The following is an 18,266-nucleotide window of genomic DNA, read 5'->3' on the forward strand; positions in this document are numbered from 1 at the left end:
GGGAAAGGCATACCTCTCTGACTGGACGAATGTGCTCTTGAACTCTGCAGAGAGAAGGGGAAAGGGATCAGATAGTGGAGTCAGAAGCACTGTTTTGTTATAAAACATTTAAAAAGTTGCATATGAGCAGGCATACTGAATACAGAGTTGAGTTGTAATTCCATCTCTTTGTTTTAAGATGAGTGTGAATTGGCTAAATTAAGGTTTTACCATTCAGAGTAAATATTTTGTTCTAAGATGCCACTGTGAAGTAAATGTTTCTATGGTACCTCCATGGAGCACGGGCTAAACCGTCCATGGGGAAAACCCTCATTCCTGCCTGGATGGAGAAGAGTCCACCACCCAAAAATTTTAGCACCTTAGCTATCTTTTCTTGTGCTATTTATACATAATCTTTTCTATCAGTTGCAGTAAGGTAAACAGAAAAAAAGAATCCATGACACTCAGTCTTTCTAGATTTTTATGTGGGAATAAGGCTAGGTCGTAGCTTTACAAGGATGTATAAAGCTCTTCTACTCAAACGTATGAGCATTAATTGGCTCACTTGTTAGAGAATTGAAGCAATATTCAAGTCCATGGGGGGGAATTTAGGCATTTGTTTATAGAAATAATGGCACACCCAACTAGAAGATACAGATCTTTCATAAACCGCCCTTTGTAGCTTCTCAACACTGTAGCTTTTACTAACATTGTAACAGCACATCATGTGCTTATTGCAGAATCTAAGAACTGTCCTAACTCCTCTTTACCTTTATCTCCAATTCATCAGTAAGTTCTGTTGACACTTTTTCCAAACCGTGTGTTCAGTATGTGCACTTCTCTCCTTTATTCTCTCTAGCCTAGACTAGAGAGACTTCCATGTCTATGATCTCTTTCCCACACAGCTGTAGTATATAAATGTTTTAAATACATATTCCTTCATATCTTTCCCCTATTTAAATTTTTCCAAAGACATTTCATCACACTTAGCGTAAAACCCAAATCCAATTAGCCTCGTTTACTAACCCTGCATGATATGCCACTACCTGCATTTGTGACATCTCACCAGTCTCTACCCAACCACGTCTGTTTCCCTGGTCCTCCTTCAACTCCTCTAAGATATCAAGCCCATTCTCTCTTTAGGAAGCTTGCCTCTATCCAGAATGCTTGTCCAGGAAGTACAGGTATTCTGTCACAAATGTGGGTATTTGCAAGAATGATTTCTTATCATTCACATCTTGTTTAAATGAATCTTCTGAGAGAGACCATTTTTGTCCACTCCAATCTAAAATGGCCCCAATCATGCATCACTTAATTTTAATTTTCTGCAAGTCATTTATCATTATTTGGTATTTTAGTTGTATATTTGTATATGTGATTTTATAAATGTGTATATATACATATATGCATGCATTTATGTTTATATGTGTATATTATATGTATGTATCTGTACATGTGAATATATTCTGTATCTGCCCAGTAGATTATGATTTTCTTGAAAGCAGAGATCTTATGAGTCTCATTCATCTCTGTATCTCTAGCTCTTAGAACAGTATCTTCTAAATAGTAAGCAATCAATAAATATTTCTTTAATGATTATAAATTTATTTGTCCCTCTTGGTATATCTCTGTCTTTGTCTCTCTCTCCCTCTCTTTTCAGCAGAATAAACTTTAGTAAAATAATATATATGTATATACATACATACATAAACACTCATATCCACATATATTCATATGTGTGTGTGTGTGTGTGTGTGTATACTGCCCTTCTGAGCAAAATTAGGGAAACTGATATTCAGTCTTTGGTCACCAAGGTCAAGACCTTTGGGTTTCATCTCATATTTGGTAAAGAAATGATATATAGAGATATATTTATTTGGCACTCCGTATGTAAATGGTGCCTTATACAGTTAAGCAGTGCACAGAATGGACAACTGTGTATAGAAGAATTAATATCTTCAATAGAAATCCTAGAAATTCCACATATAACTGAAACCATATGTTGTATATAAGAAATAGCGCAGAAGATCATAGGGGAAGGGAGGGAACACTGAATAGGAAGAAATCAGAGAGGGAGAAAAACCATGAGAGGCTCTTGACTCTGGGAAACAAACTGAGGGTTGCTGGAGGGGAAGTGGATGGGGGGATGGGGTAACTGGGTGATGGGCATTAAGGAGGGCATATGATGTGATGAGCACTGGGTGTTATACACAACTGATGAATCATTGAACACTACATCAGAAACTAATGATGTACTATACGTTGGCTAATTGAATTTAAATTAAAAAAAAAATGAAAGGAAAAAAAGCAACCCTAGAAATTAGAAGATTTATGCAATTGACTTCACATGTCTAATTTTTTTTTTGCAAAATTCTGTGATTATTGCTTACTAAAAATTGAATTTGTTCTTTGGAAGTCTATAACATCATTTATAAAGATAATATTTATTTCTGGCCAAATATGTATTTTTTTCTGAAAATCATATTACAATGCTATACTACCTAATATTTCATTATTTCAGGAAATCTTTCTTAAGAATCTACTATATACAAGTGCTTGGCCAAGCACTGCTGATCCTGTAAGAGATAAATAAACACTCCCTATTATGCCTCGACTTCTTAGTAAAAATTAAAAAGTGAAAAGTTTTCACTCCTGTGCTTCACCATGATGCAACTTCAGAGATGTTTTCAGGGTCCCTTCATTATTTGGAATATTCCAAGAGACATATTCAGGAGAATATGAAGTTCCATGGTTAGAAATGTTTTACTTTGGTAAAATATTTACTTTCTTACTGAGAGCATATTTTAAATGTCAATAACTTGGGGAAGGTTATCAGTTTGTATAACCAAATCCCAGGGGAGAACCAGTTGATTTAATAATCTGTTGTAAGGTTAGGAAAGACCTTGCTTTGTGTGAGAACTCTGAACATTAGGGATGTGGGTCAGTATCTGGATTTCTCAATCAGTACTTTTCTACTAGATCACGTGTCTCCTACGTGTATTCATATTTGCTTTGAGTTTTTCTTTAACCAGTGACAGAACTATTCTCCCAAACAAAACTTTTATCCTCACAGAACTTAAAGTATTTGGCCATATCATCTGATTTACTTTCTGGCAAAGTACTTTTAAGAAAGAGCTCATCGCATTGAAGTAGGTGGAGCTTAAATAATGTAGGATCCTCCACTTGGAAGGATTTTTTTTTTCCTACTTTAAATTTTACTTCACTTTTGTCAGTTTGGAATGTGAAGGGATATTTTAAAAGAAAAAAATGCATCCATTTGTTTCCAAACAACAGGCTGATTTTATTCATAAACTTTCCTTGTAATTACATGGAACTGTTGGTTACCACCTACAGTTTAAAATTGCAGTACTTTTCATTTTTTAAAAGCAGCCTTTTTTTTTATTATTATTATTGCATGAGGATTCCATTTAGTATGTGAAGCCAGTGGAAGCTATCAGAGGGATGAAAAGGGGATTCATTCAAATCTAATTTTGAGAAGGGTTCCTTTTTATGAAGCAGATGAGGTTACCATATGGCTCTTGAGGAGGAAGCATGCACCGGCAAGTTGAGGCCTTGTCAGCCTGGTGGTTGTCATTTAAGTAAGAGCCTTGGTGCTGTTATCCGTTCTTATGCTATAATCCAAATAGGCTGCTACATGTAGCTGAACATAATGGGAACAGATAAATGCCCTTCTCTGCACAGGTAAAAAAGCCAATACAGTACATTTTTCCTCTTACAATTGCTTCCAGTGGCAGTGCAATTATCAGTAAGAAGGTTAAGGATGCCCTATTATTTCTTAAGGTTAGGAAATGTGAATAGCTTCTTTCAAAAAGACACTTCTTACCTTAATACTTCTAATATATGTTGAGTTCTGACCCGTCTGTATCTCCACTAATAATCCTTGGTTTGGACTCACTCTTGATTACCCTTGGACCACCCTGGGGAGTTAGTGACATAAAGCAGAAAGAAAGTAGACATATGGAGTCCAGACTAAATGGTAGCAATTTTTCTCCCTATTGAACACTAGTCCTTGGAGAGAAACAAGCAGCTTGGGCTTCTGGGACTCTTTAGACTTAATTTTGCTTAGAAAATCCATTCTGAATGGGCCAGAATGCTGTTTTTAAAAAGAGAAACTGCCAGAAAACAAAACAGGTTGACAAGTTAGAAATTATTGTGCACTGCATTTGTAGAGAACAGAACATACCTTTAACCTGAAAAGCACGTTGTTGGAAAATAGGTGCTACACCATTCTTCAATTTATTGTATACAGTGCTTGTTGGAACCTGATTTCATTTTAACAAGGTTATACAGGATCTGCTGTGCTCTAATAAGCTCCAGTAACAAAATGTGGTTGCATTTTTTTTTAATTCCTTCATTAGGATGTGATTAAAAAGGGCACTTTTCTATTATTTGAATTGGATATGATTTAGAGCTCTAACACTTTTAAAAACATTGAAAACCCACATTCAGAATATAAGATTCTTCAGTGTGCTGCATTTTAATTTTTTAAATAATCATTTAGACTTGAAGACTCTTAGCAGAAATTTCTAAAAAACCATCTCAGACATGGTAATAGGAAGGAGGGGAGATTTTTTTTTTTTTTTTTGCACAAATTAACCATGAATAAGGCTCAATTACTGATTCATGTTATTAAAAATGATACTATTCCCTATCTACTGACGTCATTGTCATTACCACCGGTAAGAGCATTATTTATAAAGTCCCAGTCAAATTCAAAGCATAGAACTAGGTACCTGTAGGAAGCACGGAAGTGTATCATTATTCTGTTTTCTTTGTTATCTTATCATCTTGTTGGCTTGTGAAGAACATAAAATACAAGCAATGCATGTTAGTGCCAAATAAATGTTATAGCCTCCCTGTTTTCAACCACCAATTTCGTGAAAAGCTTTGGTATATATTATGGGTACTAAGTACTTTATTGTTAATAAGAGTTAGAATAATAGAATGTATTAATTGATTATGTAAATCAGAGAAATTTAAAAAATCTTAACATAGCATCACACATGTATTTTATTCTCAACTGGGAGAGAGAAATACGGACATGGAGCTAGTTAGAGGCCTGTAACTCTGGCTGTGCCCATAATGGTCGGCCACGAAGGTAAAGCATTGTTGGCATGGGGCTATTGGTAAGAAAATGAGGGAAGCAGTACATAAACTCAAAAAAAAAAAAAAAGATGGATATTCAGAAAGAAGGGGCATCAGTTGATATTCATTTGTTTAAGGAAGTCTTCACAGAGCAGATCCAAATCAGGCTGAAACTTGGGAGTAGCATTTTATTGGTACATCAAGAAAGGGACAGAGATTGGAAAATACTGGGGCATTGAGTCAGAGTAAACTTGTCCCACCAGCAAAATAATATTTTAAAAGACTAAGACATGTTGACTTATAACTACTGAGCCTGAAGTTAATTGGAGAGATAGATATATAAATAAAATGGTAATGTAATATATAACAAGCATGTGTAGAAGTATGTGCTAAGTGCCTTGAGGGTGCTTTGAAGGAAGAGATTAACTCTGCAGAGTTGGTTAATGCTTTACAGATGAGATCATATTTAACTAAACTTAAAAGACAAGAAATATAATAATTAATGTCAGGAAACAGGCCATGTCTCTGAGTACATGGCAGCAAAGAGAAGAACAGCAAGAAGTCTAGAATTTTGGGAAAAGACTTGCGTCAGGGGCACATGTCTTCTTGTGTGCTAGACTTTGGCTTCTTTGCTTATGTTAACCGGGCACTAGGAAAAATAAAGAAAAGAAGCCAGGCATATATGCTCTTTGGAACTCTAGCCCCTCTTGTTCCAATGCAGTGCCTAACAACAATGGTGGAGGCAGTTTTGAGTTCTTCGTGGCAGAATCAAGCAGGTTGATCAGGAGAGATGATGGACTGATGAATTAGTCATAACAAAGTTTAGCCATGGTCCCTGGACATGGATTTCAGTTTCCTGATTCAACAACTTTGTTGTGGGAGCTGAAATTGTGCTTCTGCAAGTGAGGAGGTTCTTACAGAAGTAACCCACACTATTTATACTGCATTTATTTGTAACCCAGCTCCCACTCACATGAAGAACTCTTGGCTGCCTACTTAGACTTTGTCTGCACTAATATGCAATTGTACAATTGACTAAATTTGGAGTTCTGTCTGACATTATTGAAATACTCCTGAATTTTCCTTTTACAGGAAAATAGTATATATGTTACAACTGAAATGAGAAGTGTAATTTATTGTAATTCACGTCTTATGTGTAGGTAAAACTATAAGCATATATTTTCATGTCTTAGAACCTTTACTTTTTTCAGTTTCCTATCAAAAATGCTCACTATTTTTCCTTTCAACAAATCCTTGACTTTGTTATGTATACATCTATCTAGACAAATAAATTAGATTATTTTTACTTTGTTCATTTCCCCAAATACCATTTTTATCCACTACGTATTTTATCAATTACTAACTCTTCATTCTTTATGCCTTAACATCTAGGAAATATATAATAAAGTTAATTTCTTTTGCAAATTGTAAATTCTGAACATTTTATTTGTAACTACTTTTTTTTTCAGGCAAATTCAATATTATTTGATTCAAATAAGATATTCTCCAGGGAAAATAGCAATAAAAAATTTGACGCCATCTTTTGTATTGTAGAAACCAGAGATGAAATGCCATGTAGTTAATTGATTAACTTACTATATAGTTATCATTTCTGAATTTTGATATTCATAATTTATGTCACAAACCATTCATTTCTCTATTTTTTAAATTTATAGTTACTTAGCATCCATGTTCAGACATCCTTTAATCATATGATATTAAAATGTAAGGCATGTATTAAGATCTAAAATCGACAAGTCATATTCAGCAAATTACATATAATGTTAATATGACTGCAGATTATCTTGCTTTATGAACAGTAAATTAATGTTAAATCAGGATTCAGTTATTTTTATTATGTGTGTGTGCATGTGTATAATTCTTCTGCATGTGGATTAGTGTATTTTTATTCTTAAAAAAATAAATGGATATGTCTTGGAAGGGGAAAAAATGACCTGCATTTTCTATCCTGTACTATATTTGATTGAGTACTTTGTATTAACAGTATAATGGTTTTAAAAATGTACAGAATTCTAGATACCTCAAAAATGAGACAAATGATAGGTACTAGTGTTTCTAATGTCATGTTTCCTTTTGAAAATGTAGCTCCATTTTCACTATCAATATCTAAATAAAAGGTCGAAAGAGAATGCACCAAACCAGACCTTTTAAACAATTGGGAAATGATGCTAACTGTTGCCAATCGGTTACAGGAGTGAAAATCAGATCTGTTTGGATTTAGAAAGGCAGCTCAGATTCTCTTTCTAATTTCTGCTTTGACAAGAGTTGCAGTCAGGCAGCTAAAATAAATGATCTTGAGGTGGAAGTGTTCCAAAAACCTCTCCATTATACTCATATGAAATAAAATATTCTCTCTGTACTCTAATATACACATATATGCATATATATTTAAATTTAGAGACAAGGAAGTTCTATCTCAAAGTTCTTTCATCCATTAAGTGGGGATAATAATATAGACAGTTCATAAATTTGTTGTGATCTCTTATTACTGATCACAATAGGATCTACTTAATGAGACCTCCTGGCCTGTTACCCTTTCTCTGAAAGTCTCGAATTAGGTGAAAATGAAGAGAGTTCCTAAGGAGGCATGGAGGACATGAATCTCGGGTCAGGCTCACACTGCTTTCAAAGTAGCAGGAAAGGTGGGCAATAATTCATTTTGTTAGCAAGGATATTTATGGAAGGAAGAAGCTGTAAGTTGTGGTCTTAAAATTTTATCTTTTGGGGCACCTGGCTGGCTTAGTTGGTAGAGCATGTGACTCTTGATCTTGGGGTCGTAAGTTCAAGTCCCACGTTGGAGGTAGAGTTTACATAAAAAAAAGTAAAAAAATTATCTTTTAGTTTTATATTAACTAGATGACCCTGTCAAAAAAAAATGGACTTTTTTAGATCCCCTAAAATATGTTATATGTTTATTATGCTATGAACAAATTCATTTAGTAAGTATTTATACACCTTCTAAATTGTGCTAGGATCCTAACAAAAATAGGCAGAGTTCTTCCCTTCAAGGATTAATTGTCAAGTGTGGAGACTGACGTCAATAAAATCAGAGCAGACAGAAAGTTTAGGTAGAAGAGAGAAGTATCATACAATTTTTTTGATCTTCCTGAGAATTCCAGTGAATTCCAACTGATCCTGTGTTGCTGAATTTCAGTTGATTCTGATTACTCTTCTGGTGTTCAGTATTTAGATTATTCCAAATTTTGCTCTTTTACAATAGAGCTGAAAAAATTGGATAAACAAGAATGTACTGTAAAAAGGATAAATGAAAATGTTTAAAATGTTTCAGAACACAGGATGAAATAAAGTTAGTAGTGATTAAAAATGTAACAGTGACTGGGAGATATTTCTTATTCGACAGATACTTTTCTTGGCCCAATTGTCATTGGACCAAAGTGTTTTCCATCAAATTTCTTTCAGCAGGTTTGTTTTTAGGTACATATGAAGTCAAAAGGAAAGGATGAGGGAGAATGATGGGCTGATAAAGCAGGAGTCAGAATATGAGCTAATAATGATTTGTAGTGTTATCTGTCTGGACACTTTAAAAGACTCTAGGGCAGTTCTCTTAAAGTGGATTAACAATTATTAAAACTATTGGGTTTTTTTTTTCTTTTTTTGGTTCATTAATTATTAGTCTAGGAAAAGCCCTAAATTTCATTCATTTTCACAGTTATAGGAAATAAAGATATTGTTTGGTTTATACAAAAATATTCATAGTACCTGAAAATATATAGACTGTCTCCAAAACAAATCAAGATTTATTATTACTCATTTTTGTTGATATGGAATAAAAAAAAAAAGTCCACATAATGTTTTTTTGGCTAACTTAAAAAATGAACAAACACCACCAAAACCTATTATTTGTATTCCAGTTCTTAGGAATTGAATGGTATTAGCTGATTTTGAAAGGCTGCTTTTTAGATCTAATGGGATCTTATTTTAACTCACTGTCTGATAGCAAATAACCTAAGATTTTATCATCTGTGCTGTGTTTGGTGGTATTAGTTTCTTTACATGGAGTTTTAAAGGGCTGATATCATTATATGTTCTTGTGTTTGATAGCCTTGTAAGTCATTTCCCTCTGCATAAATTAAATACATATATTTTGAGATCCTAATGAGCAAAGGATTTTACTAGCCGACAAAGAATGTATTATTTTCTATTTTAGGTATGCATGAAAATTAAGATTACTCATGTTTTTTTAATTTAGAAAATATCTTGCATTTACCTGCTGCCTGCCTAAGCCATTTAGGGAAGCTTACCATGAAAATAAGTATTATAAAAATTAGTAAATAAGGGGTATACGTGCATATATACATGATATTTATTCAGTGTATAATGTTGTTAAAGTCAGTTCTATTTTATGATCATGGTAATCGCACACCAGGCAATAACCATTTTCTCCAGTGATTAACGTACCACCATTGAGTTTTTAGAAGGTTGTTTTCTTAATTTGACTGTCTAGGAAGCATTTTCCCTGTTGAAAAACAGGTGTAAACATCAATACCCAAGATAAGAGAGTGAGCTCCTACTGTTTTCTGATGTCTCCAGTGTTGAGAATCCAGCAGGTTCAAGTCTGAGAATTGAGGAGGGCTAATTTATCAGAAGTAAAAGACTAGAAAATTTTTGGTGTGACTCAAAAGACTTTAGCTGAGAGAATGACAGGAAGCCTTTTAACAGCAAAATAATCTGTCAAACACTTTGACTATATAGGGACTGTGGGGCAAACATGTGAAATCAAACCCCAGCACAGTAATTACAGGTAATTTGTGAACTGTTTCTCCTTTCCTCGCTGTGTAAATTATATGCCTATCCACTTGAGACAAGATTTGACTTTTTGAGAATCTTACTGAGGCTCTATAGCTTGACACTGGCTACATTGTTTCAGTGTTTCCTCCGCTACTCTTCAAATTTTCAGCCAGTTTTGAGTGAAAGGAAGATTTTGGTGTAAAATTCTAAGTTATTCTTTCTGTTTGTTATGTTTTCTGTATTGGAATCTAGCGTTAACTTTCGGCAACTTTTACTAATCATGGATTAGGGGTTGAATATTATGGCTCAAGTCTATGTTCAATCACCTCTCCTATTTATGCCAAATAAAATAAATCCTAAACCTTTCAGAATATTGGGTTCCATTTTAGTTGACTCAATACTTGTTAAAGACTCCTAGGTACTGCAAAATTGTTAGAAGGCGTTACCAGCTAATCAGGGTAAGAATTGCAAGACTCTAAGCTGCACATTAACATCATTTGTGAGAAAAAGAAAAGCAAAGTAATAATAATAACAATTAGCTTCTTTTTTTATTTGTTTGTTTCTAAAGATTGCTGTCATCTTATTTCCTACCATTAAGTTTTCCTAAAAGAAAAAAAATCAAAGAGCATTTAACATGCATATACTCATCCATCATTAACATTTCTTTAATCTTATATAGTGGTGTTATTTGTGTTTATTTCTGTTGTGTTTTTTCTTTGTTTACTTCTTTGACAAAGCATGTCTTTTTGTTTGTTTGTTTTACCTATTTGTATTTTGCTACTGCATGTCACACTTTTTAAATGACTCAGTGAACAAATGAATTCTTGTCATTTTAAATTTCACTCTACATGTTACAAACAATCTGCTTATTCTCAAACATCGCTCCCAAGTGTTTGCTTTGCGTGGGAACAGGAAAAAGAAGTGAACAAAAAAATGACAAGAACCATGTGGTACAGCCAGCTTTGTGCCTGATAATCTGTGTAAGCCTGTTAAAGTTAAACCTAAATAAGACCTATGTATTTATAATTTGAATCTTTTGTTTGCATGATATGATTTTGTTTTATATTTTGTTTTTTTCCACTCACCAGATGTTCCCAACACTTTGCTTCCCACTACTATCATCCCCTCCCTTACCACTGTAAGGGTCACAACCACTGTAGCCATAACAACCAGCCCAACCACATCTGCAACAACCAGCAGCGTAAGAGGTACAGTATGCTTCTTTGTTATGGCCTGGAAAACACATTAAATGAAGCTTTAAGGGTTTTTTTAAAGGGTAGAAAAATTGAGATCCGATTTTACTTAATTATAAGAAGTAATTAAGTCACCTAAATTGCTATCAGTTAGGGTTATTGGAATAGAATATGAGGCAAGATGGTACATTTTAACTTTTTTAGTGCCACTTATAACTATTACGAAAATATTCCAGAATATAGGTTAAAAATATATGGAGCAAACACTGAGCAAGTTTAAATGTGAACATGGTACACTTTTTTTTTTCTTTTTGTCTTGCCTTATAAATATAAGCAAAGAAATAAAGTGTTCAAGGTTGAAAAGGTAGCTTTTGCTTTTTAAAGATCTTTGTTTAATGTTAATGACTTATTCTTCTGCCACTGGATTAAAAGTATCCACAGTGTTGAATGTGTTCTAAAAATTGGCATAATTCATGGGATCGTTAGAAACTATTCATCACATAGAACTTTTAAGTAAATATTCAACGAGTCATCCTAAAGGGATTCTCTGAGTAGATCTATTTAGTCTACTAACAGAATGTTCTAAAAACGAATATTGATAAAGTTGTCCAGGACGATAGGAATTCATTTGGCTCTGTGAGTAATTTCTGGTATTGGTTTATTAATAAATATTTTTGCTTTAAGGAAAGCAACCTTGAAGAAATAGAATTAATCTTTAAAGGCAAAAAATAATTGCATTATGGTTCGGAAATATTAAAAAAGCTTTCCTGAGCAGTCATTAAGTGGTTAGTAGGTGATGAAGAAATTAAAAAAATTGCGAGTGCATTATAGGAAACAGATTTTAAACTTAATTTTTGCATAAGCAATGTTCAAAGAGAATTTGTCCTATTAAGTTTGTCTTTTTGTATTTATACATGTTTTGTGTCATGTTGGCTATACTAATATGTGTTAAACTTAACAATTTAACTTGAAATCATGGGGACTTTACATTAATATATGTTAATTAAAGTTGGACTAAGTACTGGGCTTAACATTATTTTCCTTCACTTGTAAAGATTGTTCAGTTAGACTATTAAACTGAGTTGCTAGCTTTAATGTAACAGTTATCATAATATTTTTCTCTTGCTTCTGAAAAATATCTGATATTAGATAATTATTAATGTTTATTAATCATGTCAACTCTATTATATGATATATGATTGATAACTGAAGTTTGATGATAGTAGCTATAAGATTTTCTCAAAAAGTCCTATGTTTATATTAGTATTATTAAGTGAACTGTATTTGAGCTAAATCTATAAATGAGAAGAATTTAAAGATCTTTCTCATAACAATTTATATGGGAATGGGGGAAAGTAATAAAAATGAAAAAAGGTAAAAAAATGCTTTGTGATATTATATGAAATGAAAGATACCTAAATTTTTACTGTGCTTCAATTTATTATTTTTCCAAAGATTTTTAACAAATAACAATTTAAGTGAAATGCAATTAGTGCATACTAACAAAATCCTGTGATAATATTAAGTTCTGACTGTAAAGACAGATCACTTTGATGGAAAAGGATAGTGACGTTGACTTGATTTTTTTTTTTGAAGACCTACTTATAACAAAAAAAATTTCCTAATTGTCAATTATTCCTTCTTTCTTCAAAAACATTTATTGAGGACTTGCTATATATATGGGGTCATGCCAGACGGTGCCATTATGGAAATTAAACATGTTGTATCTAAAATCACTAGCAATTAAATTAATGCATTCTTCCTAAGTAACCAGTGTCTGTGCTTAATGAAGGAAAAGTATTCATACCCTTTCTGAGCATATATATGTATACACACACCTCTTAGAATAAAATAAGAGAAAAATGTTTTATTTCGAAGTGAGGTGTTTAATAACATTTTATATTTGTTCACATGCATCTTAAGTGGAATCTTACTTATTGCATCTGAAGCAGCCTGTTAAAATGAAATAAATTTTCTACTTTTTCTAGTAAATTCACTTTTTACAGGTTTCCTAAAATGTTCTGTGAACTTTATAATATAGACTTTAAAAGTGGTAAAGAATTAATCTTTTCTGCAGAGGAACATACAAATGTCAGAGAAGCCACACACCATTCCCTGTTACTTTTACTTAACAATTGGAAGATATTTTTTCAAAAGGCACCAAAATATGTGGAAATAAAAATGTATTTTAGAAGTTAGGCCCTTCATAGTAGTTATTTTGTATAGAAAAAAAAATGGCAGCAATAACATTAAATGTTAGTCTAATGCCTACTTTTCTCTCCCATCTTCAACAAACCACCGGGGGCTGGGAAAAGCCACCAAGTGCACCTGTATCGTTAATGTTCTAGTCCATATTTGAGGGAGTGGAAGACTCAGTCAGTACATAAACATTGTTATGAATTATTTTATATATTTATCTGTTTCATTTCCATTTTCATTTACTAGAATGTGCATTTCATCAGAGCTAGGACTTCTTTAATTTTTAATTAGAGTACAGTTGACATACAATGTTATGTTAGTTTCAGGTGTACAGCATAGTGATTTGACAAGTTTATACATTATTCTGTGCTCACCACAAGTGGGCCGCCATCTGTCACCATACAGCACTGTTACAATATCATTGACTATATTCCTCATGCTGTGCCTTTTACTACCGTGACTTATTCATTCCATAACTAGGAAGCCTGAATCTCCCACTCCCCTTCACCCATTTTGCCCACCCACTAACCCCCTTCCCCTTTGGTAATCATCAGTTTGTTCTATGTATTTGTAGGTCTGATTCTGCTTTTCGTTTGTTTTATTCATTTCCTTTTTTTTAGATTCCACATATGAATGAAATCGTATGGTATTTATCTTTCTCAGTCTGACTTATTTCACTTAGCATAAAACCCTCTAGGTCTATCTCTGTTGTTGCCAGTGACACAATCTCATCCTTTTTTATGGCTGAGTAATATTCATGTGCATATGTACGTTTGTGTGTGTACATGTGTTACACTACATCTTCCTTATCCATTCATCTGTCAGTGGACGCTTAAGTTGTTTCCATATCCTGGATATTGTAAATAATGCTGCAGTAAACATAGGGGTGCATATTTTTTTTTAAGATTTTATTTATTTGTATGACAGAGACATATTTCTTTTTGAATAAGTGTTTTCATTTTATTTGGGCAAATACCCACTAGTGGAATTATTGGATCATATGGTATTTCTATCTCTAATTTTTTGAGGAAGCTCTGGGGTGCCTGGGTGACTCAGTTGATTAAGGGTCTAACTCTTGATTTCTGCTCAGGTCATATCCAGGCCGTGAGATGGAGCCCCACGTCGGGCTCAGCGCTGGGCTTGGAGCCTGCTTAAGATTCTCTCGTTCCCTCTTCCTCTGCCCCTCCCCCCATGCTCTTTCTCTCAAAAAAAAAAAAAAAGTAATCATTTTTTTGAAGAAGCTCTATACTAGTTTTCACATTGTTGTGAATTTTGTACTCTCTTTTTTAAGTTGTATGCTATTTCTTTGTGTATTGCCTATTAGAACTTTCATATGCAATTATTCTTTGAATGCAATTCATTTACTTATAAATTAGTAAAAGACATTTCAAAATTATGGTTAAAAAAGGATTATAATAAGAATGTATTGCCTAGGGGTGCCTGGGTGGTTCAGTCATTAAGCATCTGCCTTCGGCTCAGATCATGATCCCAGAGTCCTGGGATCGAGCCCTGTGTCGGGCTCCCTGCTCTGCGGGAAGCCTGCTTCTCCCTCTCCCACCCTGCTTGTATTCCCTCCCTCGCTGTGTCTCTGTCAGATAAATAAATAAAATCTTAAAAAAAAAAAGAATGTATTGCCCAAGAAAAGGTGAGAACTAAAGAGAACTCAATATTTTCATCTTGCAGATTTTTGTTTGTTTGTTTCATCCTTTTCATTCAATAATCTAAAGTAAAGTAACTATATTTGATTTTATGAGGTTTAAATATTATTTCTTCAAATTTCATAAACCATAACATTTACCTACCTGTCTATATATTTAATAAGTGTCTGCAAATAAATCACCCTTCATGTCTCCATCTACACTCTTTCACTGCTACTAAGTTTCCCATCCTCAGATATGATAAACAAACAATTTAAAATACATTTAAAGAATCACACCTGTGGCTGTATTAGAAATCAAGGTGAAACAGAACAAAAGAATCTCCTCAAATCATCAGCCACAACTTTGAGAATTTTCACATCTCTTCAGCTTATATGTAAAATGCGTTTCTGTTAGGAGGAAGAGGAGCCTCTATACTAGTTTATACTAGTATATATGTATACACTCTATACATATATGTGTATACTCTATACATATATATGCATATACTATTATATATGTATATACTCTATACATTCCATTCCATATGGAATGAAAGCTAGCAATTAGCACTATCTTGTTACAAATAGAAGTGTCAAGACATGGAGACGCCAGCAAACTTGAGCAGTTCTGGGCAAGATGGAAAAAAAATGTGCTCTAGAGGCATTTTTGGGTGTGAGTACAAGGTCTTGGACAATGAATCAAATTGAGCCTCAGCATTTTTATCAGAAAAATGAGAAACACTTGATAGAAGCACTTAATTCCCAGGTTGTCTTGAGGATCAGATAATATCTAAAGCTCTGGAAACATAATCAGCACTCAGTGTATAATAGGATTATTTTTCAGTTCTTTTTAGTAAAACAAATGTGTTTATCTATAGTTGTATCATGCAATTACTGAAATTTTATATATATATATAACTTGGCAAAGTTTTTTTGGTGTTAGTGTACTGATTACTTTTAAGCCCAATTTTTATTGATTGTATGGAAAATTAGATAAAATGTTACTAGGGCATATAGAATTTATCTATCCATGAGTATAGCAATAGTTTATACACTTACTCTGGATTTATATTATATACCTAAAACCTGAACATTTTATAGATCTCTTAAATTTTTTTTCATTACAAAAGACCATTGCTACAAGACATTTTAATTTCTACTTTTGGAAATTGCAGGGTTTTTTTAAGTCTAGTGGCCTGATTAACCCTATCATTCAATTCACATGGCATACATATACTCTCACAAATGTTTCTAGTGTGTTTTTTTTGGATCACTGTGATAAATGTTAATGAGTTAAATATGACCATTTATGAAATGCTTCCAAATGATCTGATGTGATTTCTGATATTAATATTATTTTAGCATGGTGTGTTTAGTTTGAAAATCTTTTTCATTTTGATCATGTCATAGAGCTTTAATTTCATAACTATGTCATACTGTAGGAATCCTTAGCAGTATCCTCACTTTATACAGATAACAATATAAAGGTATTGAAAATTTAAAAATATATATATATGAGACAATGACATGTATCAGTGGTTATGTCTATCATATTTTTAAAATTAGTATTCATAAGTGGGGGGCACCTGGGTGGCTCAGTCGTTAAGCAGCTGCCTTCGGCTCAGGTCATGATCCCAGGGTCCTGGGATCGAGTCCCTCATCGGGCTCCCTGCTCCATGGGAAGCCTGCTTCTCCCTCTCCCACTCCCCCTGCTTGTGTTCCTGCTCTCACTATCTCTGTCTCTCTCAAATAAATAAATAAAATATTTAAAATAAAATAAAATAAAATAAAATTAGTATTCATAAGTGAATATTTTATATTTATCAAGACAGAAAACTTCTAAGCTCCTAGTTGCTGTTTCTGGCTCTGCAAAATTGTTAATGTCTTTCAAATACAAAAATGAGATGATAGATATAAACAGAAGATGTAAAACATCTGATATACTTCCTGTTAAATACTAAAAGTCTGTTCAGAGACTTTATGCATTTCAATACCTCAAATAGGGAAACATAATTCCAAACTTGATGATGAAATTATTTATATAGTCTAACTTTGTAAACATCTAAATGAACTATTAATTCAAATATAGATTTGGGTTTACATTAGACTTTGAAATGGCAAAAATAATTTTATACTAATAAAATTACATCATTTGTCTAGTAATCTTAACCAATTTATTAATTATAATGAGGCTAATTGCAATGGGACCTTATTTCAGCATGGCATTGCAAAACAAAAACAAAGGATGTCTTTTAAAAATTTAAGAACTTGACCATTATCAAACTATCTACTAGAGTAATAATGACCAAACTCACAAAATTTAAAGATGGGTACTGTTGCATTGATTGTAGCCTATTGATAGTAATGCTTTCAGATAGGAATGTCTGAACCACTGTCCTGGATCGGCCCCTAATACTTGTAGGAGCCCCCACAGACATTAACTCCACCGGGGCCAATGTTGTGGCTGGACTAGCCCTTGTGGTTCTTATTATGAGCTCAGGATGCATTTTAGCAAGAAACCATCAGAAACTTTGAGAGACAAGATTTATTACTTAGTTCCTGGAAGACAACACAATGAGATCACAAACATAAAGAGAGAGAGCATGCATGGACCTGGCGCTCTGCCTTTATTAGAGTGTCTAAATGTTTTGGAGGATCACTAATTGGTGAATTTGAAGCCTAAGAGTGGGAATGAGGGCACTGGAAGGAAGAAGTGGGGTTACTCAAAGTAGTCAGGTACCTAAGGTACCCATGGGTTTCTGAAAGAGGAAATTTCACAGGTGGGGCAGCCTAATTCCTTATCTTGTTGGTTGGCTAGCAGCTTTATCCTACTGCAGGCAATATGTTTATTCAAGGTGGATGTCTTTTGAAATAGATACCTCGAGGGGACACCTGGGTAGCTCAGTCCATCAAATGTTGGCTCAAGTCATGATCCCAGTATCCTGGGATAGAGCCCCGAGTGGGGCTGCCTGTTCAGCAGGGAGTCCCCTTGTCCCTCTCCCTCTGCCCCTCTCTCTCACAGGCTCTCTCTCTCTCACTCTCTCTCTCTCAAATAAACAAATAAACAAATAAATAAAAATCTTAAAAAAAAGAAAGAAAAAAGAAATGGATACCTTGACAATCAAAAGCTTAATGTCAGGCTCTTCCACTGAAGGTTCTCAATTCTTCACTATTAAATAGCATGCTTATTTTGTTACTTATGTTTAAAAATGTAATATTAAGTGAAATATTTTAAATCATCCATATAGAATAGAAGAAATTTTAGCATACATCATAGCTCTTTTAGCCCATATGCTGCCATCGTACTTTTAAATCATGTGAATGACGTAAAACTTAAGTTATTTAAATGTAAATGAAGTTAGGGACCTGTTTGACCATTA

The 18,266-nt window shown here is 33.6% G+C and overlaps 1 protein-coding gene across 2 annotated transcripts in view; it reads left to right on the plus strand.

Annotated features, from left to right (window-relative positions):
• The window catches only part of CADM2 (cell adhesion molecule 2), a 1,084,478-nt gene that overhangs the window by 1,003,950 nt on the left and 62,262 nt on the right, over positions 1-18,266 (plus strand). The window contains exon 8 of one of the 2 annotated variants that reach the window (XM_035015153.1): positions 10,944-11,063. The exons of the other annotated variant lie outside the window; for it this stretch is intronic. Within the exon in view, the coding sequence (XP_034871044.1) occupies positions 10,944-11,063 (120 nt within the window). The remainder of the gene's footprint in view (positions 1-10,943; positions 11,064-18,266) is intronic. 2 annotated transcript variants of the gene reach the window in all.

This window comes from Mirounga leonina, unplaced genomic scaffold (genome assembly GCF_011800145.1).
Source record: "Mirounga leonina isolate KUSES-001 unplaced genomic scaffold, KU_Mleo_1.0 Mir_169, whole genome shotgun sequence".
Classification (NCBI taxonomy): domain Eukaryota; kingdom Metazoa; phylum Chordata; class Mammalia; order Carnivora; family Phocidae; genus Mirounga; species Mirounga leonina.